Source organism: Lepus europaeus, chromosome 14, assembly GCF_033115175.1.
Source record: "Lepus europaeus isolate LE1 chromosome 14, mLepTim1.pri, whole genome shotgun sequence".
Taxonomy (NCBI): domain Eukaryota; kingdom Metazoa; phylum Chordata; class Mammalia; order Lagomorpha; family Leporidae; genus Lepus; species Lepus europaeus.
Window position 1 is genome coordinate 66437409 of NC_084840.1, and position 19287 is coordinate 66456695.

The 19287-nt window shown below is 42.1% G+C and overlaps 1 protein-coding gene across 1 annotated transcript in view; it reads left to right on the top strand.

The window, feature by feature from the left end:
- Positions 1 to 419: 419 nt before the first annotated feature.
- Positions 420 to 19287, top strand: part of FAM107B (family with sequence similarity 107 member B) — a 241185-nt gene continuing 222317 nt past the window's right edge. Inside the window, exon 1 of the mRNA XM_062210854.1 lies at positions 420 to 833. Coding sequence (XP_062066838.1) covers positions 420 to 833 — 414 coding nt within the window. The remainder of the gene's footprint in view (positions 834 to 19287) is intronic.

A 19287-nucleotide genomic window follows, 5' to 3' on the forward strand; every position in this document is an offset into this window, starting at 1 on the left:
AGAAGGTTTTGCTCCTTTATGATGTTATTGATATATAGGGTGACGCTATTATGGTGGGTGCTATCAGGCTACAATATCTGTATGCCTCCAGTGTAACCTGAAGCAACTGTCTATTGACTTGGCACTACCTTACACTGAAGCATCTGTCCTGCCTGGGACTGTAAATTGATCCAACCACATGCCTCACAGAAGGTGTTCTTTAGCCACTGACAGCAGCAAGGAAGGACTAGCACAAAAGCACCTGAGACTTTGGAAAGGGGGCTCTCAGAAAGCGTGGCCTTGCCATTTCTTTAACTTCTGTTTATGGACAGGCACTAGCAAGCCCTTCTCGTCAGACAAGACAGTTGTCACTTAAGTCATCTGGACTCCTGTAAAATTTCTTTTTCCCTTTTGATCTTTGCAATGTTTCACTGCAGATCATGTCCACGTGGAATGCAAGGCTCACCAAAAGACTGAAATCTCCATTCAGAAGAATGCATCCGTTTCCATGCTCTGCTTTAGTGGCTTGTTTTGGGAATACAAGTGAGAATGCTCCTTTTGAGCAATCCAGTACGGCTGATGCTCATTCTACCATCTGTGTTCAGCCCACAGGCAAAGCAAGCAAACAACAAAGTTACCCAGGAGTGGAAGAAGGAGCTCCAGAGACGAGACAAGATAGCAGCACCCATGCAAAGAGAAATGGCAGTGCAAATCGGAATTCAAGTAACCACACTACCTTCCAGCCTGTGGAGGCACCTGAGCACTTGCCTGGGTCCCCAGAAAATGAACCAGACTTTGAAGCAGTTACTATTCAGACGTCGATTCCCAGACCATCGATTATTGACATGCCAAAGGTAAGTGAATGTTCCTATTGTTATTGCAGAAAGGATGGTGTTGGAACAGAGTTCTGATCATTTGGGGAATACTTCAGCAGGCAAACTTATTTAAACTTATTACTCAATAGAATATTGAGAAGGAATCTCACTAGTGTAAAGAAATGTGCAAAACCTTTTAAATGCTCAGAAAGTCCTCAAAAGATGTGGAGCAAGGCAATGGTAATAAACATGAGAGTTTATCCACAGCCAAAATTGGCCTTTAATTAATAGGCTGTGGTGTCTCAGAGCCAAGGATGTCTCCATAAAAGATAACAGGCAATATAGTATGAGAGAGTAATTCTTTTCTCTTACTACCTGTAGATTTATGTACATGAAAATTCAAAAGAGGAAAATTTTGATTATGTAATTTAAGAAATTGCTTCTCCTAAAAATGAATTTATAGGATATCAAAGCAATCTGAGAAAACTGGGAAATGATAACCACAGTATGTGTAGCAGTAAACAAAGAAGCTAACTTACAAACTCTTCATGATATTAATATTTCTGTCATAATTTTTCTGGTAATTAAAAGCATGAGGAGGCAGTTGTTTGTGAGAAAAATGATGTGGTTGCCCTTAAGAGGCAACATTGTGGCTGCTTTATTTATATATCTATGAGAGATCTTAAGATTTTCATGAAAATTCATATTATGAATAAATGCATGGATTTCATTCTTTTTTAACTAAAATAAGTGTCTTTTAATTCTATTATCTATGAACTTTTTGAAGTACCTTAATATTTTCTTTTTCTTTTTCTTTTTTTGTGGAATTATTGGATTTTAAATATTGATCACTTAGGTTGGAGTAAGCTGCACGATTATCTCAAAGTTCTTGGTAATCCCAACTGAACTGACATATTAGAGGAAGTACCTAAAGTTAAAGGGTATTTTCTTTTTTTTAAACTTTAATTTAGTAAATATAAATTTCCAAAGTATAGTTTATGGATTACAATGGCTTCCCCCCCCATAATTTCCCTCCTACTCGCACCCCTCCCATCTCCCGCTCCCTTCCATTCACATCAAGATTCATTTTCAATTCTCTTTATATACAGAAGATCAATTTAGTATATATTAAGTGAAGATTTCATCAGTTAGCACCCACACAGAACATAAAGTGTAAAATACTGTTTCAGCACTAGTTATAGCATTAATTCTCATTGAACAACACATTAAGGACAGAGATCCTACATGAGGAGTAAGTGCACAGTGACTCCTGTTGTTGACTTAACAATTTGACACTCTTGTTTATGGCATCAGTAATCTCCCTAGGCTCTAGTCATGAGTTGCCAAGGCTATGGAAGCCTTTTGAGTTCGCCGACTTCGATCTTATTCCGACAGGGTCATAGTCAAAGTGGAAGTTCTCCCCTCCCTTCAGAGAAAGCTACCTCCTTCTCTGATGGCCCATTCTTTCCACTGGGATCTCACTTGCAGAGATCTTTCATTTAGGTCTTTTTTTTTTCCCCAGAGGGTCTTGGCTTTCCATGCCTAAAATAGTCTCATGGGCTCTTCAGCCAGATCCGAATGCCTTAAGGGCTGATTCTGAGGCCAGAGTGCTATTTAGGACATCTGCCATTCTATGAGTCTCCTGTGTATCCCGCTTCCCATGTTGGATCCTTCTCTCCCTTTTTGATTCTATCAGTTAGTATTAGCAGACACTAGTCTTGTTTGTGTGATCCCTTTGACTCATAGACCTATCAGTGTGATCAATTGTGAACTGAAATTGATCACTTGGACTAGTGAGATGGCATTGGTACATTCCACCATGATGGGATTGTACTGGAATCCCCTGGCACGTTTCTAACTCCACCATTTGGAGCAAGTCCGATTGAGCATATCCCCAATTGTACATCTCCTCCCTCTTATTCCCACTTCTGTATTTAACAGGGATCACTTTTCAGTTAAATTGAAACACCTAAGAATAATTGTGTGTTAATTACAGAGTTCAACCAATAGTATTAACTACAAAAAAATACTAAAAGGGATAAAGTATTAAATTGTACATCAACAGTCAGGACAAGGGCTGATCAAATCATTGTTTCTCATAGTGTCCCTTTCACTTCAACAGGTTTCCTTTTTGGTGCTCATTTAGTTGTCAACAATCAGGGAGAACATATGCTATTTGTCCCTTTGGGACTGGCTTAATTCACTCAGCATGATGTTTTCCAGGTTCCACCATTTTGTTGTAAATGACCAAATTTCATTGTTTTTCACTGCTCTATAGTATTCTATAGAGTACATGTCCCATAATTTCTTTATCCATCTACTGTTGATGGGCATTTGGGTTGATTCCAGGTCTTAGCTATTGTGAATTGAGCTGCAATAAACATTAAGGTGCAGACAGCTTTTGTGTTTGCCAATTTAATTTCCTTTAGGAAAATTCCAAGGAGTGCAATGGCTGGGTTGTATGGTAGGGTTCTATTCAGGTTTCTGAGGAATCTCCAGACTGACTTCCATAGTGGCTTTACCAGTTTGCATTGCCACCAACAGTGGGTTAGTGTCCCTTTTTCCCCATATCCTCTCCAGCATCTTTTGTTGGTAGATGTCTGAATGTGAGCCATTCTAACCGGGGTGAAGTGAAACCTCGTTGTGGTTTTGATTTGCATTTCCCTGATGGCTAGTGATCTTGAACATTTTTTCATGTGTCTGTTGGCCATTTGGATTTCCTCTTTCGAAAAATGTCTGTTGAGGTCTTTGGCCCATCTCTTAAGTGGGTTGTTTGTTTTGATGTTGTGGAGTTTCTTGATTTCTTTGTGGATTCTGGTTATCAACCCTTTATCTGCATAGCTTGCAAATATTTTTCCCATTCTGTCGGTTACCTCTTCACTCGTCTGACTGTTTCTTTTGCAGTACAGAAACTTCCCAATTTGATGCAATCCCAAATGTTAATTTTGGCTTTGACTGCCTGTGCTTCTGAGATCTTTTCCAAGAAGTCTTTACCGGTGCCAATGTCTTGCAGGATTTCTCCAATGCTCTCTAATAATTTGATGGTGTCGGGTCATAGATTTAAGTCTTTAATCCATGTTGAGTGGATTTTTGTGTATGGTGAAAGGTAGGGGTCTTGCTTCATGGTTCTACACCTGGAAATCCAATTTTCCCAGCACCATTTATTGAATAGACTGTCTTTACTCCAGGGATTGGTTTTGGATCCTTGATCCTGAAATCTCGTATTGTGATGCCTCCAGCTTTGTGTTTGTTGTACAAGATTGCTTTAGCTATTCGAGGTCTCTTGTGTCTCCATATGAGTTTCAGCATCATTTTTTCCAGATCTGAGAAGAATGTCTTTGGTATTTTGTTTGGTATCGCATTAAATGTATAAATTGCTTTTGGGAGAATGGACATTTTGATAATATTGATTCTTCCAATCCATGAGCATGGAAGATTTTTCCATTTTTTGGTATCCTCTTCTGTTTCTTTCTTTAAGGTTTTGTAATTTTCATCGTAGAGATCTTTAACATCCTTGGTTAAGTTTATTACAATGTATTTGATTGTTTTTGTGGCTATTGTGAATGGGACTGATCTTTGAAGTTCTTTCTCAGCCGTGGCATTGCCTGCGTATACAAAGGCTGTTGATTTTTGTGCATTGATTTTATATCCTGCTGCTTTGCCAAACTCTTTGATGAGTTCCAGTAGTCTCTTAGTAGAGTTCTTTGGATCCTCTAAATAAAGAATCATATCATCTGCAAAGAGGGATAGTTTGAGTTCTTCCTTCCCAATTTGTATCCCTTTAATTTCTTTTTCTTGCCTAATAGCTCTGGCTAAAACTTCCAGCACTATATTGAATAGCAGTGGTGAGAGTGGGCATCCTTGTCTGGTACCAGATCTCAGCAGAAATGCTTCCAACTTTTCCCCATTCAGTAGGATGTTGGCCATGGGTTTTTCATAAATTGCTTTGATTGTATTGAGGAATGTTCCTTCCATACCCAGTTTACTTAGGGTTTTCATCATGATAGGGTGTTGTATTTTATCAAATGCTTTCTCTGCATCTATTGAGATAATCATATGGTTTTTCTCCTGCAATCTGTTAATGTGGTGTATCACATTGATTGTTTTGCGAACATTGAACCATCCCTGCATACCAGGAATAAATCCCATTTGGTCTGGATAGATGATCTTTCTGATGTGTTGTTGCATTCTATTGGCCAAGATTTTATTGAGGATTTTTGCATCTCTGTTCATGAGGGATATTGGTCTGTAATTTTCTTTCAATGCTGCATCTTTTTCTGGCTTAGGAATTAAGGTAATGCTGGCTTCATAGAAAGAATTTGGGAGGATTCCCTCTTTTTCAATTGTTTTGAATAGTTTGAGAATTATTGGAGTTAGTTCTTCTCTAAATGTCTGGTAGAACTCATCAGTGAATCCATCTGGTCCTGGGCTTTTCTTTGTTGGGAGGGCCTTTATTACTGTTTCAATTTCTGTGTCAGTTATGGGTCTGTTTAGGTTTTCTATGTCTTCATAGTTCCATTTAGGTAGGTTGCATGTGTCCAGGAATCTATCCATTTCTGATGGATTTCTCTGTTTGCTTGCATACAACTCTTTGTAGTAATTTATGAGTGAGCATGTGCCAAATTGTACATCTCCTCTCTCTCTTATTCCCACTCTTATATTTAACATGGATCACTTTTCAGTTAAATTTAAATGGAGAGGGGTGGCGCTGTGGCTCACTTGGTTAATCCTCTGCCTATGGCACCAGCATCCCATACGGCACCAGGTTCTAATCCTGGTTGCTCCTCTTCCAGTACAGCTCTCTGCTGTGGCCCAGGAAGGCAGTGGAGGGTGGCCCAAGTGCTTAGACCCCTGCACCTGCATGGGAGATCAGGAGGAAGCACCTGGCTCTTGGTTTCGGATCAGTGTAGCTCCTGCCATGGCAGCCATTTGGGGGGGTAAACCAATGGAAGGAAAACCTTTCTCTCTGTCTCTCTCTCTCACTGTCTAACTCTGTCAAATAAAAAAAAATTTTTTTAAGACGAAAAAACATTTAAACAAAGAGGCAGATTCTTGGCTTCTGTTGGGATAAAATAAAATGGGGCCAGTGCCATGGCTCATTTGGTTAATCCTCCACCTTGCAGCACTGGCATCGCATATGGGCACCAGGTTCTAATTCCGGCCGCTCCTCTTCCAGTCCAGCTCTCTGCTGTGGCCCGGGATGGCAAGTACTTGGGCCTCTGCACCCACATGGGAAAAAAGGAAGAAGAAGCACCTGGCTCTTGGCTTCAAATCAGTGCAGCACCGGCTAGTGGTCATTTGGGGAGTAAACCAATGGAAGGAAGACCTCTCTCTCTCTCACTGTCTATAACTCTACCTGTCAAATAAAAAATTTTTAAAAAGATGAAAAAAAATTTAAATGGAGAGGCAGCTTCTTGACTTCTCTTGGGATAAAATAAAATGAATAGCTCTCATAAACCTATGCAAAGTTGTATTGTACAGCTTTGTTATTGAAAAATATCCATAAAAGACTGGAGAGAATGGCAAAGTTACAGTTTTCAAACAACTTCAAAATGAAGTGTCACATGTATTCCAAATTAAGAAATAAAAGTGCATAATTTCGTCAGTTTTAAAGCACCATGTTCAAGTGACATACCAGTTCATTTACAATTCAGTTAACATGATACATATCCTCTAAGTAGGTACTGACATGTTAGAGGGAGAGAGGTACAAAATGAAGAAGCTGGCCCAGTTTTTGTCCAGTTTTCAGTTTCTCAGAGAAAACCTTACCATCTCCTTATGACCTGCTTGTTTGCCCTCAATTCTGGCAGGTGGTGAATAAAACAGCAGGAGATCCTTGGTTCACAGGCAGTGGTTGAAAGTGTCGAAGGACATTCTGGCTCATTGACAGAACAAATTTCCCCTGAATACCTGTGTCTAAAAGTTGAAATTTCCCTCCTTTATTATGTAGTCTGCAGTTGAGCTTCAGATGAAAAAAGGATAATTGCACTATTGCATTTGCTGAGTATGCTGGAAATTTACAAGTTTCTTAAGCTCCAGAATCACAGAGGCTAGTTGCATGAATGTGTTAATATCAATCAAGGGAAATTAAGGGAGCATTTTTCCAGACAAGGACATAGTTAATCTGATCTGAACTTCCTTTTTAGTTCTCCACTTACAGTGCCTCCTCTCCAAAGGAAATACCACTCATCATATTAGCACTTTCTCCAATGTGAGGTTGACATACTTCCTTTTGTAATTCTGTACCTAGGAAGGTGAAAGCTTGGGAATTTGAGGCACAGGAAAGTGAGGCAATGCACAAGGAGCACTGAACCTGTTGAAGGCGATCTCTGTAATCTTGTTCTGGAAATCTGATTTACATGTATACCAAGTTCAATCCCAGATACTGGAAGAAGTCCTCAGTTTGTCATTTTTTCTTCTTTTTTTTTTAAAGCTTTATTTAATTATTTGAAAGGCAGAGTTAGAGAGAGGGAGAGACATACACAGAGAGATTTTCCATCCACTGATTTACTCCCCAAATGGCAGCAACAGCCAGGGTGGGTCAGGCTGCCAGGAGCCTGGAGCTTCTTCCGGGTTTCCCAAGTGGTTCCTATCTTCTATTGCTTCCTCAGGTGCATTAGCAGAGAGCTGGAAACAGATGGATAGACCAATGGAACAGAATAGAAACACCAGAAATCATAATGCAACTTTTCTGCCTCCCTCTGCCAGGCTTTGCTGATATATCATCCCCGGCATCTAGTTCTGCTTTGGTGCCCTCTCCTGGGCTTGCCTGGTATTTGACGCTTACACCAACTAAAGCACTTTCTAATCTGCACTGAATTGGTTTACTGTCTGACCCTCCAACTAGACTGTGAAGAACTTATGGGCTGGGTTTTTTATCTATTGTGATTAGCACCTAGAGTAATACCTAACACCTCGAAGGCACTTTCATGAATATGCATTGAATGAATTAAGTGATAAATCAATAAAATCAAAATTAGGGCAGCAGTTCATGGTAAAAAAAAAAAAAGTCTTCACATGTTATCTTTTAATCTTCACTTAGTATTTCCAGTATCTTTGGGACTCACTCATTATTCTAGAAATTGATGTAAATAAGCTGTCAATAGGGGCTAGGGACCAGGATAATTTCTTCCCTTGTAGAGTGAACAGTGTCATACTCAGATTTGAGACAAAAGGCCAAGAAAATACTATTTGAAGTGAACTCAGCTGTAGGAAGTAGTTTCCTTTCAACTGCCCTTCTAGCCCATTTGATGGCTTCATTGAAATTTCTTGCATGACAAAGATCTAACCCCTCTGTACTTCAATTTTCCTATTTGCAAAATGATGATAATCACTTCTAGGATTCTGGTATTGTATTATAAGGAACTACTTGTATAGAATTTTAAATAGATAAATTTATATAACAGTTCTGGCTCTACAATGTTTTTGGTTAAAGTTTTTTTCTGATTTGTAGAGGACTCAGTATGTTTTTATTAATCTGATTTAAGTGTGAAGCATATGATTTTACACTTAATGGATTACTTTTTAAATTTGAGGAGACATAATTGTTAAGGTACAGGGTGTTTAATGATAAAAATTAATTTAGTTAATGAAGGACATAATTTTTTAAAAATATACATTTATTTGAAAGGCAGAGTTATGGTGGGGAGAGGGGGTGGAGAAGCAGATTTTCCATCCACAAATGGCTGCAGTGGCTGCACTAGGCCAGGCCAAAGCCAGAATTCTGGACCTCCATCTGGGTCTTCCAGTTAGGTGGCAGGGGCCCAAGCACTCTGACCATCTGTAGCTGTCTTCCCAAGCATATTAGAAGGGAGCTGACTCAGAAAGTGGAGCAGCCGGGACTTGAACCAGCACTTACTACAGGATTCAGTTTAACAAGGCTAGCTCCAAAGACAAATAAATGAAAACATAATGTTGAGCAGGTGATTTCTTTTGTATTTTTAGTAATACGTGTGAGGTGGTTTTTTTTTTTTTTCTTTCTTTTTTTTTTTTTTGGATAGGAAGTGGAGAAGCTGGGTCCCGAATCAGTGCCCATATGGGATGTCAGCGCTTCAGGCCAGGGTGTTAACCCGCTGAGCCACAGTGCCAGCCCCCAAGAGGTGTTTTTTTTTAAATATTTATCTATTTGAAAGTCAGAGTTACACAGAGAGAGAAGAGGCAGAAAGAGAGAAAGGTCTTCCATCCACTGGTTCACTCCCCAGTTGGCTGCAATGGCTGGAGCTGCACCTATCTGAAGCAAGAGCCAGTAGTTTCTTCCGGGTCTCCCATGTGGGTGCAGGGACCCAAGGATTTGAGCCATCCTCCACTGCTTTCCCAGGCCATAACAGAGAGCTGGATCAGAAGTGGAGCAGTTGGTACTCGAACCAGCGGTCATATGGGATGCCAACATGGAGGTGGTGGCAGCTTTACCCACTATGCCATAGCGCTGGCCCCTAAATGTGAGGTTTAACTTTGAAGTTGTTTTTTTTTTTATGGACAGGGAAGTCAAATTTATTTCAAAACAGAAGCTTTGTTGGGCTGCATCAAATGCAGGAGAAAAGGGATACCTTGGGGCGTGGTTAATCACCAGTGTGCTTAACAGTGAGGTATGCCTCAAATGAGCCTTTAAAACTTTAAAAACTGAACTAGAACATGCCCATGCAGTAATATTTTTTCAGTGCTACTAATGAAAACTTAAAGCTTGCACTGGGAATTTACAATGTGGCAGAAAGTTCATCGCTCCTGCCTTTGACCCTAACGTACAGACGTCATGACAGGGTCTGTGTTAAAAACCTAAACATTTCCACAGATTTTAAACATCACTGGGAAGCTGAATTCAGAGGAAACAAAATCAGATAAAGTACAATGCCCGTGACAGCCAACATTATGTATCTGGGCTGTATGAGGTGTGGGTGTGTGTTTTTTTTTTTTTTTTTTTTTTTTTTTAAGAAGGCTAGGGTTAAAAAGATAGACAAAAAGATCTTTTAAAAATTACCCCCCGAGTTGATGCGCTGATTTGAACATAAGTACACCAGATACTACAGCAAGGGGCTACACTGCAAAAAGGTCATCTATTTACATGAGTGATTTAAAGACATTATGGTTTTCTTTACAAACGGATGTAGGAACAGGAATTGTCCACTTTTAACTTTGAAGTTTTAAAATCTTCCTTCATTCTTTTTTTTTTTTTTTTTTTGACAGGCAGAGTGGACAGTGAGAGAGAGAGACAGAGAGAAAGGTCTTCCTTTTGCCGTTGGTTCACCCTCCAATGGCCGCCGCGGTAGCACGCTGCGGCCGGCGCACCGCGCTGATCCGAAGCCAGGAGCCAGGTGCTTCTCCTGGTCTCCCATGGGGTGCAGGGCCCAAGCACTTGGGCCATCCTCCACTGCACTCCCTGGCCACAGCAGAGAGCTGGCCTGGAAGAGAGGCAACCGGGACAGGATCGGTGCCCCGACCGGGACTAGAACCCGGTGTGCCAGCGCCGGAAGGCGGAGGATTAGCCTAGTGTGCCGTGGCGCCAGCCCATTCTTTTTTTAAAAAACTTTTATTTAATGAATATAAATTTCCAAAGTACAGCTTATGGATTACAATGGCTTCCCCCGCCCCATAACCTCCCTCCCACCCACAACCCTCCCCTTTCCCACTCCCTCTCCCCTTCCATTCACATCAAGATTTATTTTCAATTCTCTTTACATATAGAAGATCAGTTTAATATATATTAAGTAAAGATTTCAACAGTTTGCCCCCACATAGCAACACAAAGTGAAAAATACTGTTGCAGTACTAGTTATAGCATTAAATCACAATGTACAGCACATTAAGGACAGAGATCCTACATGATATTTTTAAAAAAATTGATTAATTCTCTATGCAATGTCCAATTTAACACCAAGTTTTTTTTTTCATTTTCAATTATCTTTATATACCGAAGATCGATTCAGTATATACTAAGTAAAGATTTCATCAGTTTGCACCCACACAGAAACACAAAGTGTAAAAATACTGTTTCAGTACTAGTTATAGCATTTTTTTTTTGACAGGCAGAGTGGACAGTGAGAGAGAGACAGAGAGAAAGGTCTTCCTTTTGCCGTTGGTTCACCCTCCAATGGCCGCCGCGGTAGCGCGCTGCGGCCGGCGCACCGCGCAGTTCCGATGGCAGGAGCCAGGTGCTTCTCCTGGTCTCCCATGGGGTGCAGAGCCCAAGCACTTGGGCCATCCTCCACTGCACTCCCTGGCCACCGCAGAGAGCTGGCCTGGAAGAGGGGCAACCGGGACAGGATCGGTGCCCCGACCGGGACTAGAACCCGGTGTGCCGGCGCCGCAAGGCGGAGGATTAGCCTGTTGAGCCACGGCGCCGGCCAGTTATAGCATTAATTCTCATTGAACAACACATTAAGGACAGAGATCCTACATGAGGAGTAAGTGCACAGTGACTCCTGTTGTTGACTTAACAATTTGACACTCTTGTTTATGGCATCAGTAATCTCCCTAGGCTCTAGTCATGAGTTGCCAAGGCTATGGAAGCCTTTAGGGTTCGCCGACTTCGATCTTATTCCGACAGGGTCATAGTCAAAGTGGAAGTTCTCTCCTCCCTTCAGAGAAAGCTACCTCCTTCTTTGATGGCCCCATTCTTTCCACTGAGATCTCACTTGCAGAGATCTTTCATTTAGGTCTTTTTTTTTCCCCAGAGGGTCTTGGCTTTCCATGCCTAAAATAGTCTCATGGGCTCTTCAGCCAGATCCGAATGCCTTAAGGGCTGATTCTGAGGCCAGAGTGCTATTTAGGACATCTGCCATTCTATGAGTCTGCTGTGTATCCTGCTTCCCATGTTGGATCCTTCTCTCCCTTTTTGATTCTATCAGTTAGTATTAGCAGACACTAGTCTTGTTTGTGTGATCCCTTTGACTCTTAGACCTATCAGTGTGATCAATTGTGAACTGAAGTTGATCACTTGGACTAGTGAGATGGCATTGGTACTTTCCACCTTGATGGGATTGTATTGGAATCCCCTGGCACGTTTCTAACTCCACCATTTGGGGCAAGTCGGATTGAGCATGTCCTTCATTCTTTAACTGATTTTTTGGTGAGGGGTTTGTAATATTTCCCTGTTAGGTGCTAGGGTTCTTAGCATCTTAGCAAAAGTCCTTAGCAAAACTATGGTTTTTGCCTCTGAGTTGCTTATCGATAGGACAGGAGCCAAGCAAATCAAATATAAGGCAATGAATGTAAAAGTTGTATTTAATATTTTTCAAAGATTTATTCATTTATTTGAAAGAGTTCCACAGAGAGAAGGAGAGGTAGAGGCAGGGAGAGGCCTTCCATCTGCTGGTTCACCCCACAGTTGGCCACAATGACTGGAGTTGTGCTGATCCGAAGCCATGAGCCAGGCACTTTCTTCGGGGTCTCCCACATGGGTGCAGGAGCCCAAAGACTTGAGCCATCCTCTACTGCTTTCTCGGGCCACAGCAGAGAGTTAGATCAGAAGTGGAGCAGCCGGGTCTTTCCTGTCTTTCCCTTATCTTTCCCAGGCTCTAGTAATCAACATTCTGTGTTCACATTAAGTTTGTTGGTTTATTTTTTGTTTGGGTTTTGGTTTTAGCTCCCAAATATAAAGGAAAACATGAGGTATTTGTCTGTGTGCCTGGCTTAGTTCAATTCATCAACTTGTTGATGTCCCCTCATCTGTGTCTTAAATCACAATCTCAGATTCTCCCATGTTGCTGTCTCAAGAATTCTCCAGTTCTGTGGTTTTCTGTATTAATCTTTTCTCATTTTCTCCTGACTCACACTTAAGACTCAGCATTTCTGCTGTCACTTAGAGTCTCGATCTCCAAGGCCATTTTTTCTTTCTTTGTTGCTAGCTCTCTTGCTTTCCCTCATTTATTCAATTCACAGTTCCAGTTGTGCCAAGCACTATACTAATTCTGGAAATAAAAACCAAGTATGATGTATTTCCTTCTCTACAAGAGTTTTCTGACCAATCAAAACAGCAATATCCCTAAGAAGCTGAGTGTCATTTACAAGTGGAGGATACTGACAAGGCAGACACTGGAAGATGCTAGGCAAGATCTGGATATCCAAGCTGAGAAGTTAGCACTAGAAGAGTAAGGCACAGAAGACATCTGGACAGCAAGTGCTTAAGTAGGAAGAGCTTTTTTTTTTTTTTTTTGAAAATTATATTGATGCTTAAAAATTTTATTTATTGATTTTTTATCACAGAGAGAGAAAGAAAGATCTTCCATGTACTAGATCACTCCCCAAATGCCTGCAGTAGCCAGGACTGGGCCAGGCAAAAACCAGGAGTCTGAAACTCAATCTTCGCCTTCCATGTGGTGGCAGGGACTCATGTGCTTGAGCTGCTGCCTCCCAAGGTGCACATGAGGAAGCTACCAGGCACTGCAATATGGGATGCAGGCATTTCAAGTGGCCACTTAACCACTGAGTCAAATGCCCAGCCCAGGAAGGAAATGTCTTATATCACATAACTAGGAATCTAGAGGTCAGTCACCTTCAGACTTGCTCAAGGAAGTAAAGAGATAGAATCTTGAGAAAACGGTATATGTAGGAAGCACTTGCCACTGCCACAGCTCTGGGGCATATTAATCTACCTCAAAATAAGTTATTACATTTTTACAATGAAATTTATTAAGACATGTAGGGAAGTGAAGCAAAAGCAAAGAGTGCTGAAATGAAGCATTTAAAGGATGAATATTTTAAAAATCCATTTGGTGGCACTGTTTCTCTTTGACCAAACTAGGAATGCATCTCAGCAGCACAGTAGCTCAAACCATACTGTTAGCTTCAGATATCAGTTTTGTATTTCTTGATTTCTCTGAAATTGACCCACTAGCACCTGCTCCCATAGGGATCCAGGCTGTCACCAGCAGCCCAGGCCACATACCACTCCCTTTGGAAGAAGCTCTCAGCCCTGACCTACTCTCTTGTGCTCTTCTGAAAACCTTTCTGAGATGACTTTGAAAATTACTTTTCTTATCTTCAAAGCACCAACACAAGCCTACCTCCTAAATGCCTCCTTGGTACTGGACCACTGAAACAATATACTCCTGTTCAGGTTAGATTTTTTTTTTTTTTTTTGATAGGCAGAGTGGACAGTGAGAGAGAGACAGAGAGAAAGGTCTTCCTTTTGCTGTTGGTTCACCCTCCAATGGCCGCTGCAGTAGGCGCGCTACGGGCGGCGCACCGTGCTGATCCGATGGCAGGAGCCAGGTGCTTCTCCTGGTCTCCCATGGGGTGCAGGGCCCAAGGACTTGGGCCATCCTCTACTGCACTCCCTGGCCACAGCAGAGAACTGGCCTGGAAGAGGGGCAACCGGGACAGGATCGGTGCCCCAGCCGGGACGAGAACCCGTGTGCCGGTGCCGCAAGGCGGAGGATTAGCCTAGTGAGCCACGGTGCTGGCCAAGGTTAGATTTTTTTTAAAAAGATTTATTTATTCATTTGAAAGGCAGAGTTACAGAGAGGGTGAGAGGAGACACACACCTACATACACACACACACAGAGAAAGAGAGAGAGAGAGAGAGAGCTTCCATCTACTGGGTCACTCCCCAATTGGCTGCAGTGGCCAAGGTAGGGCCTATCTGAAACTAAGAGTCAGGAGCCTCTTTTAGGTCTCCCACCTGGTTGGGTGGCAGGGGCACAAGCACTTGAGCCATCTTCTGCTACTTTCCCAGGTGCATTAGGAAGGAGCTGGATCAGAAGTGGAGCAGCCAGGATTTGAACTGGTTGTCCACAGAGCCGGCCCCTTTGGTTAATTTTAAAATCCTTGTTTGCTTGAAGTTTTCACTAGGCCATTGTCATGGCCAGTTTTTCACTCTAGGGTTTCTCTAAATTTCAGTCTTTGTTTCTGTGTGGTCTTGATGTCACATCATCTTTCCTGATTTCACATTTGGACTAGTAAAGCCAAAAGCAAAACATCCTCTTCAAAGACTCCCCGTTGAAAGACCCACTAGATTTTTTTCTGCCTGAGGGTGCTTCCAACTCTTGGCTCATTTGCAGAAGCAAATGGTTGAGGTTGACCACCTCTCCTCAGCATGATGTTAGCATGACACAACAGCAGGGTCTTTATGGATAACAGAGATGCCCTCTGAGAAGTGGTCTTTTGGAAATTAATTGTTAAGTTTCACAATAACATGATTGTCCTACTTGGACAGTAACCAACCCAGACATGATTCTGATCCATTCATTCCTTTACCCAACAAATATTGCTTGAGAACATAGAATGTGACGAGGAATGATACTAGGAGCTGAATATACTTTCAGTTACGAAGAAACAGATCCCATGGAGCTGCCAGCCCACAGAGAGGGGCGGTAGAAAACAAGATAAACTACTAAGTTGTATAGTGTCTTCTATATGGTAATAACTGTAGGAGAAAAAAATGAAGAGAAATTATATAAAATATGATAGTGAGTAGTTGCCAAAGTTTTAGAAAAGTGGCCAGAGATAATTGATCTCTTCCTTTGGGTTGGTGCTCCTTTTGTGGTTGTAGCTGTGCCTCCTTGTCAATGCTGTTGTCTTACCTGTTTAAATGGTAACAGTGGTAATATTTGTTCTCTTTCCTTGTTGTTCTAACACTGGCTACATGTAGAATAATGTGGAGCGTTGTTTTTTTTAATTGCTAATACTAATGCTAATACTCCAAAAATAAGTAGTTAGGTGATCAGAGGTGAGATTATAGCATCAGTCTTTTTAAAATGTTTTCTCCAGCAATCTTCATGTGAAATCAAGATTAAAAACCATGGATCTACCTCCTGGAGACAAGAGAATTTGTAAAAGCCAGGCTCGAGGAACTAGCTGGTAGTCCACATCATGCAACAGCAGCTTTCTTACTGTTCTTTATCCTCAACATTTTCTAAGATCCTTAAGAGAAACAATTCCCATTACCAGGTGTGAAGGATTCTTTACCATTCCTCTGTCAAGTGAGTGGCAGAACAAAGTGAGAAAGGAAAAGGAAGTTTTCATGATGTAAGGAGTGGTTTTTTTATTTATTTATTTGACAGATAGAGCTAGACAGTAAGAGAGAGACAGAGAGAAAGGTCTTCCTTCCATTGGTTCACTCCCCAAATAGCTGATATGGCCGGCACTGCGCTGATCTGAAGCCAGGAGCCAGGTGCTTCCTCCTTTTTAAAAGATAAATCTTTTTTAAAAATTCCATGACTTATTCCTTCAAGAAAGAGGGCCTAGATGGTCTTGTGAAGAGAACAAGGAGAAAAATGATAGAACTTTATCTTCCCTTCTCTAGAACTAATTTCAACCAAACGGTTTCAGCTGGAGATCTTGTGGTTTTTCCTTTATACCATACATTGTCAGGGAACTAAGAAGACCTCAGTGGTAACACCTTGTCTTTGGTTGCTGGAGAAATTTTCTCCCTTTCTCTACATGACCGTGCAGTTTTGAGGTCTTATTCACACCTCACTGTTTCCCTGTGGAGATCATTAGGTAGTGGCTCCTTATACACATGGGTTTCCTTCTCAGTCTCTCTCACAGCTTTCTTCAAGGAGATTTTGAATTTGGTCTGTATCATTAACTAGTTTGACAGGGTTATAAAGAGAGAGACAGACAGACACACACTGATTTTAAAAACTTGTGTCAAATAGTTGCAGGGATTGGCAACTTCAAAATCCACAGGACAGAGCAATAGCCCAGAAACTGAGGCAAGATTGAATGTCCCCATCTTGACGGAGAATTCCTTCTTCAAGAAACCTCAGTGTTTGCTCCTAAGACTGATTGAATGAGGCCCAGTCACAGTGTTGAGGATAATCTCCTTTACTTAATCTCAATTGGTTGTAGATATTAAACACTTTGACAAAAAATATTTTTTTTATTTGCCAGATAGAGTTATAGACAGTGAGAGAGAAAGAGAGAAAGGTCTTATTTCCATTGGTTCACTCCCGAAATGGCCACCACAGCCGACGCTGTGCCGATCTGAAGCCAGGAGCCAGGTGCCTCTTCCTGGTCTCCCATGCAGGTGCAGGGGCCCAAGCACCTGGGCTATCCTCCACTGCCCTCCTGGGCCACAGCAGTGAGCTGGACTGGAAGAGGAGCAACCAGGACTAGAACCCATGCCCATAAGGGATGCCGGTGCTGCAAGGCGGAGGATTAACCAACGAGCCACAGTGCCGGCTTGACAAAAATACTTTTTTAGCAACAGCTGTAATCATGTTTGATTAAATAAATGGGTAGTATAGCTTAGCCAAGTTGAAAATTAAGACTACCCATGGCCAGCACCGTGGCTCACTTGGCTAATCCTCCACCTGTGGCACCGGCACCCCGGGTTCTAGTCCCGGTTGGGGCGCTGGATTCTGTCCAGGTTGCTTGTCTTGGGAAGCAGTGCATGATGACCCAAGTACTTGGGTTCCTTCTAGCCATGTGGGAGACCTGGATGGCACTCCTGGCTCCTGTCTTTGGCCTGATCCAGCCCAAGCTGTTGCAGACATTTGGCAAGTGAAACAGTGGATGAAGGGTTTCTGTCTCACTCTCTGTTCCTCTCATGTCATTATTCCTTTCAAATAAATAAACAATAAATAGTTGTAAAACAGGAAATACTGAAATACTGATGGCAGAGGTTAAGGACTAGGATTCAGACTCCTATAGTTCCATTATTTCCCTTGTACAATGTCATTAAAGAGAATGTGTTATGCTGGTGATTTTTATAAACATGAATGTTCTTGTCTTTGCTAGCTTTTCAGGGCTTTAAAAATGCTTTTCTGGGCTGGCATGTTGCTCAGTGGGTTAAGTCATCTCCTGCAGCACCAGCATCTCATATGCATGTCAGTCTTGGTTGCACCACTTCCAATCCAGCTCCCTGCTAATGCATCTGGAAAAGCAGTGGAAGATGACCCAAGTTCTTGGGTCCCTGCACTCATGTAGGAGACCCAGATGAAGCTTCTGGCTTCTGGCTTTAGCTTGGCCCAACCCTGGCCATTGTGGCTATTTGAAGAGTGAACCAACAAATGGAAGATTCTCTCTCTCTCTCTCTAACTCTCTCTCTCCCTCTTCTCTGTGTGTCTCTCTCTCTAATTCTACCTTTCAAATAAATAAATAAATCTTAAAACAATAGTTTTCCAGGGTCAGCATCGGGGCTCACTTAGTTACTCCTACACCTGCAGCGCCAGCATCCCATATGGGTGCCAGGTTCTAGTCCCAGCTGCTCCTCTTCCAGTCCAGCTCTCTGCTGTGGCCCGGGAGGGCAGTGCAGGGTGGCCCAAGTGCTTGGCCCCTGCACCTGCATGGGAGACCAAGAAGAAGCACCTGGCTCCTGGCTTTGGATCAGTGCAGCGCTGGCCGTAGTGGCCATTTGGGGAGTGAACCAATGGAAGGAGGACCTTTCTCTCTGTCTGTCTCTCACTGTCTATAACTCTACCTGTCAAATAAATAAATAAAAAAGCAATACTTATCCAAGGAATTCTATTTCTATATATTTCCATTATGCTGTAGCTCCCGTGGTTCCCACAGAAATTCTATATCCCAGAGGTCTGTGACTCAGGCCATAGTACTTTTCTAGAGAGAACACATTCAGAAGACATTTGCAAATAAGAGCAATTTTACTTCTGTAATAAAGGCCTTGGGGTTGCTACCAGTGGGTTTTCATCCTAGCTTTGTCTCCAGTTTGTTTTTCTGGTCCAGGTGGTTTTTGCCTGGGTGTTTTTATTTGAACTCTTCAATCCCATCTCTCTGAGAATTCAAGTGCCTTAAGCCTTCATACTCAGGCACTTCAGGATGACTGCTGGGGTGCCTCATCCATGACTGGCTTCGTGGTGCATTGGTCCTTTGTATTTTTCCTTCCTTCTCTTGGGTTTCATTTCCTTGGTGTCTACTATTTGTGGATGTGTTCAGTGTCCATGATTCCTCCCTATATTTGTCAGCTCTTCATTGCTCCAAGAAAAGCTACTTGGAAAGAAAATAAAGATTTATCTACTTCACTTCTGGGGGGCTAAAAGTTCAAATGGCATGATGCAGACTTTGGCAAAGATCCCATTTGTGGATGGCAGAGTACTAATGCAGAGAAAGGATAGCACGGCAAGCCAGGAAGCAGAGAGAGCAGATGAGCCCAAACTTAGGCTTTTTTACATATCTATTTATTTACTTGAAAGAATGATAGAGACAGAGAGAGAAGGTGACACTTCCCACCCACTAGTTCACTCCCCAAATGGCTGCAATGGCTGTGGCATCCAGGCTGAAGTCAGGAGCTAAAATTACATCAGGATTTCCCATATGAGTGGCAGGGGCCCAAGTACTTAGGCTATCCTTTATAGCTTTCCCAACCACATTGTATTGGAAGCTGAGTATCCAGGACTCAAACTGGTGTTCGGATATGGAATGCTGGCATTATAGGTAGCAGCTTAGCTCACTGTGCTTTTATAATCACCCTCTTGTGAGAACCCAAGAAGTCACACAAAAGCTACCTTGCAAGGGCATGCCCTTCCTATCCTCCCACCCCCATCCTTGCCAGCACCTAAGGACCTCTTACTAGGCTCTACTTCCCAATCTATTTCT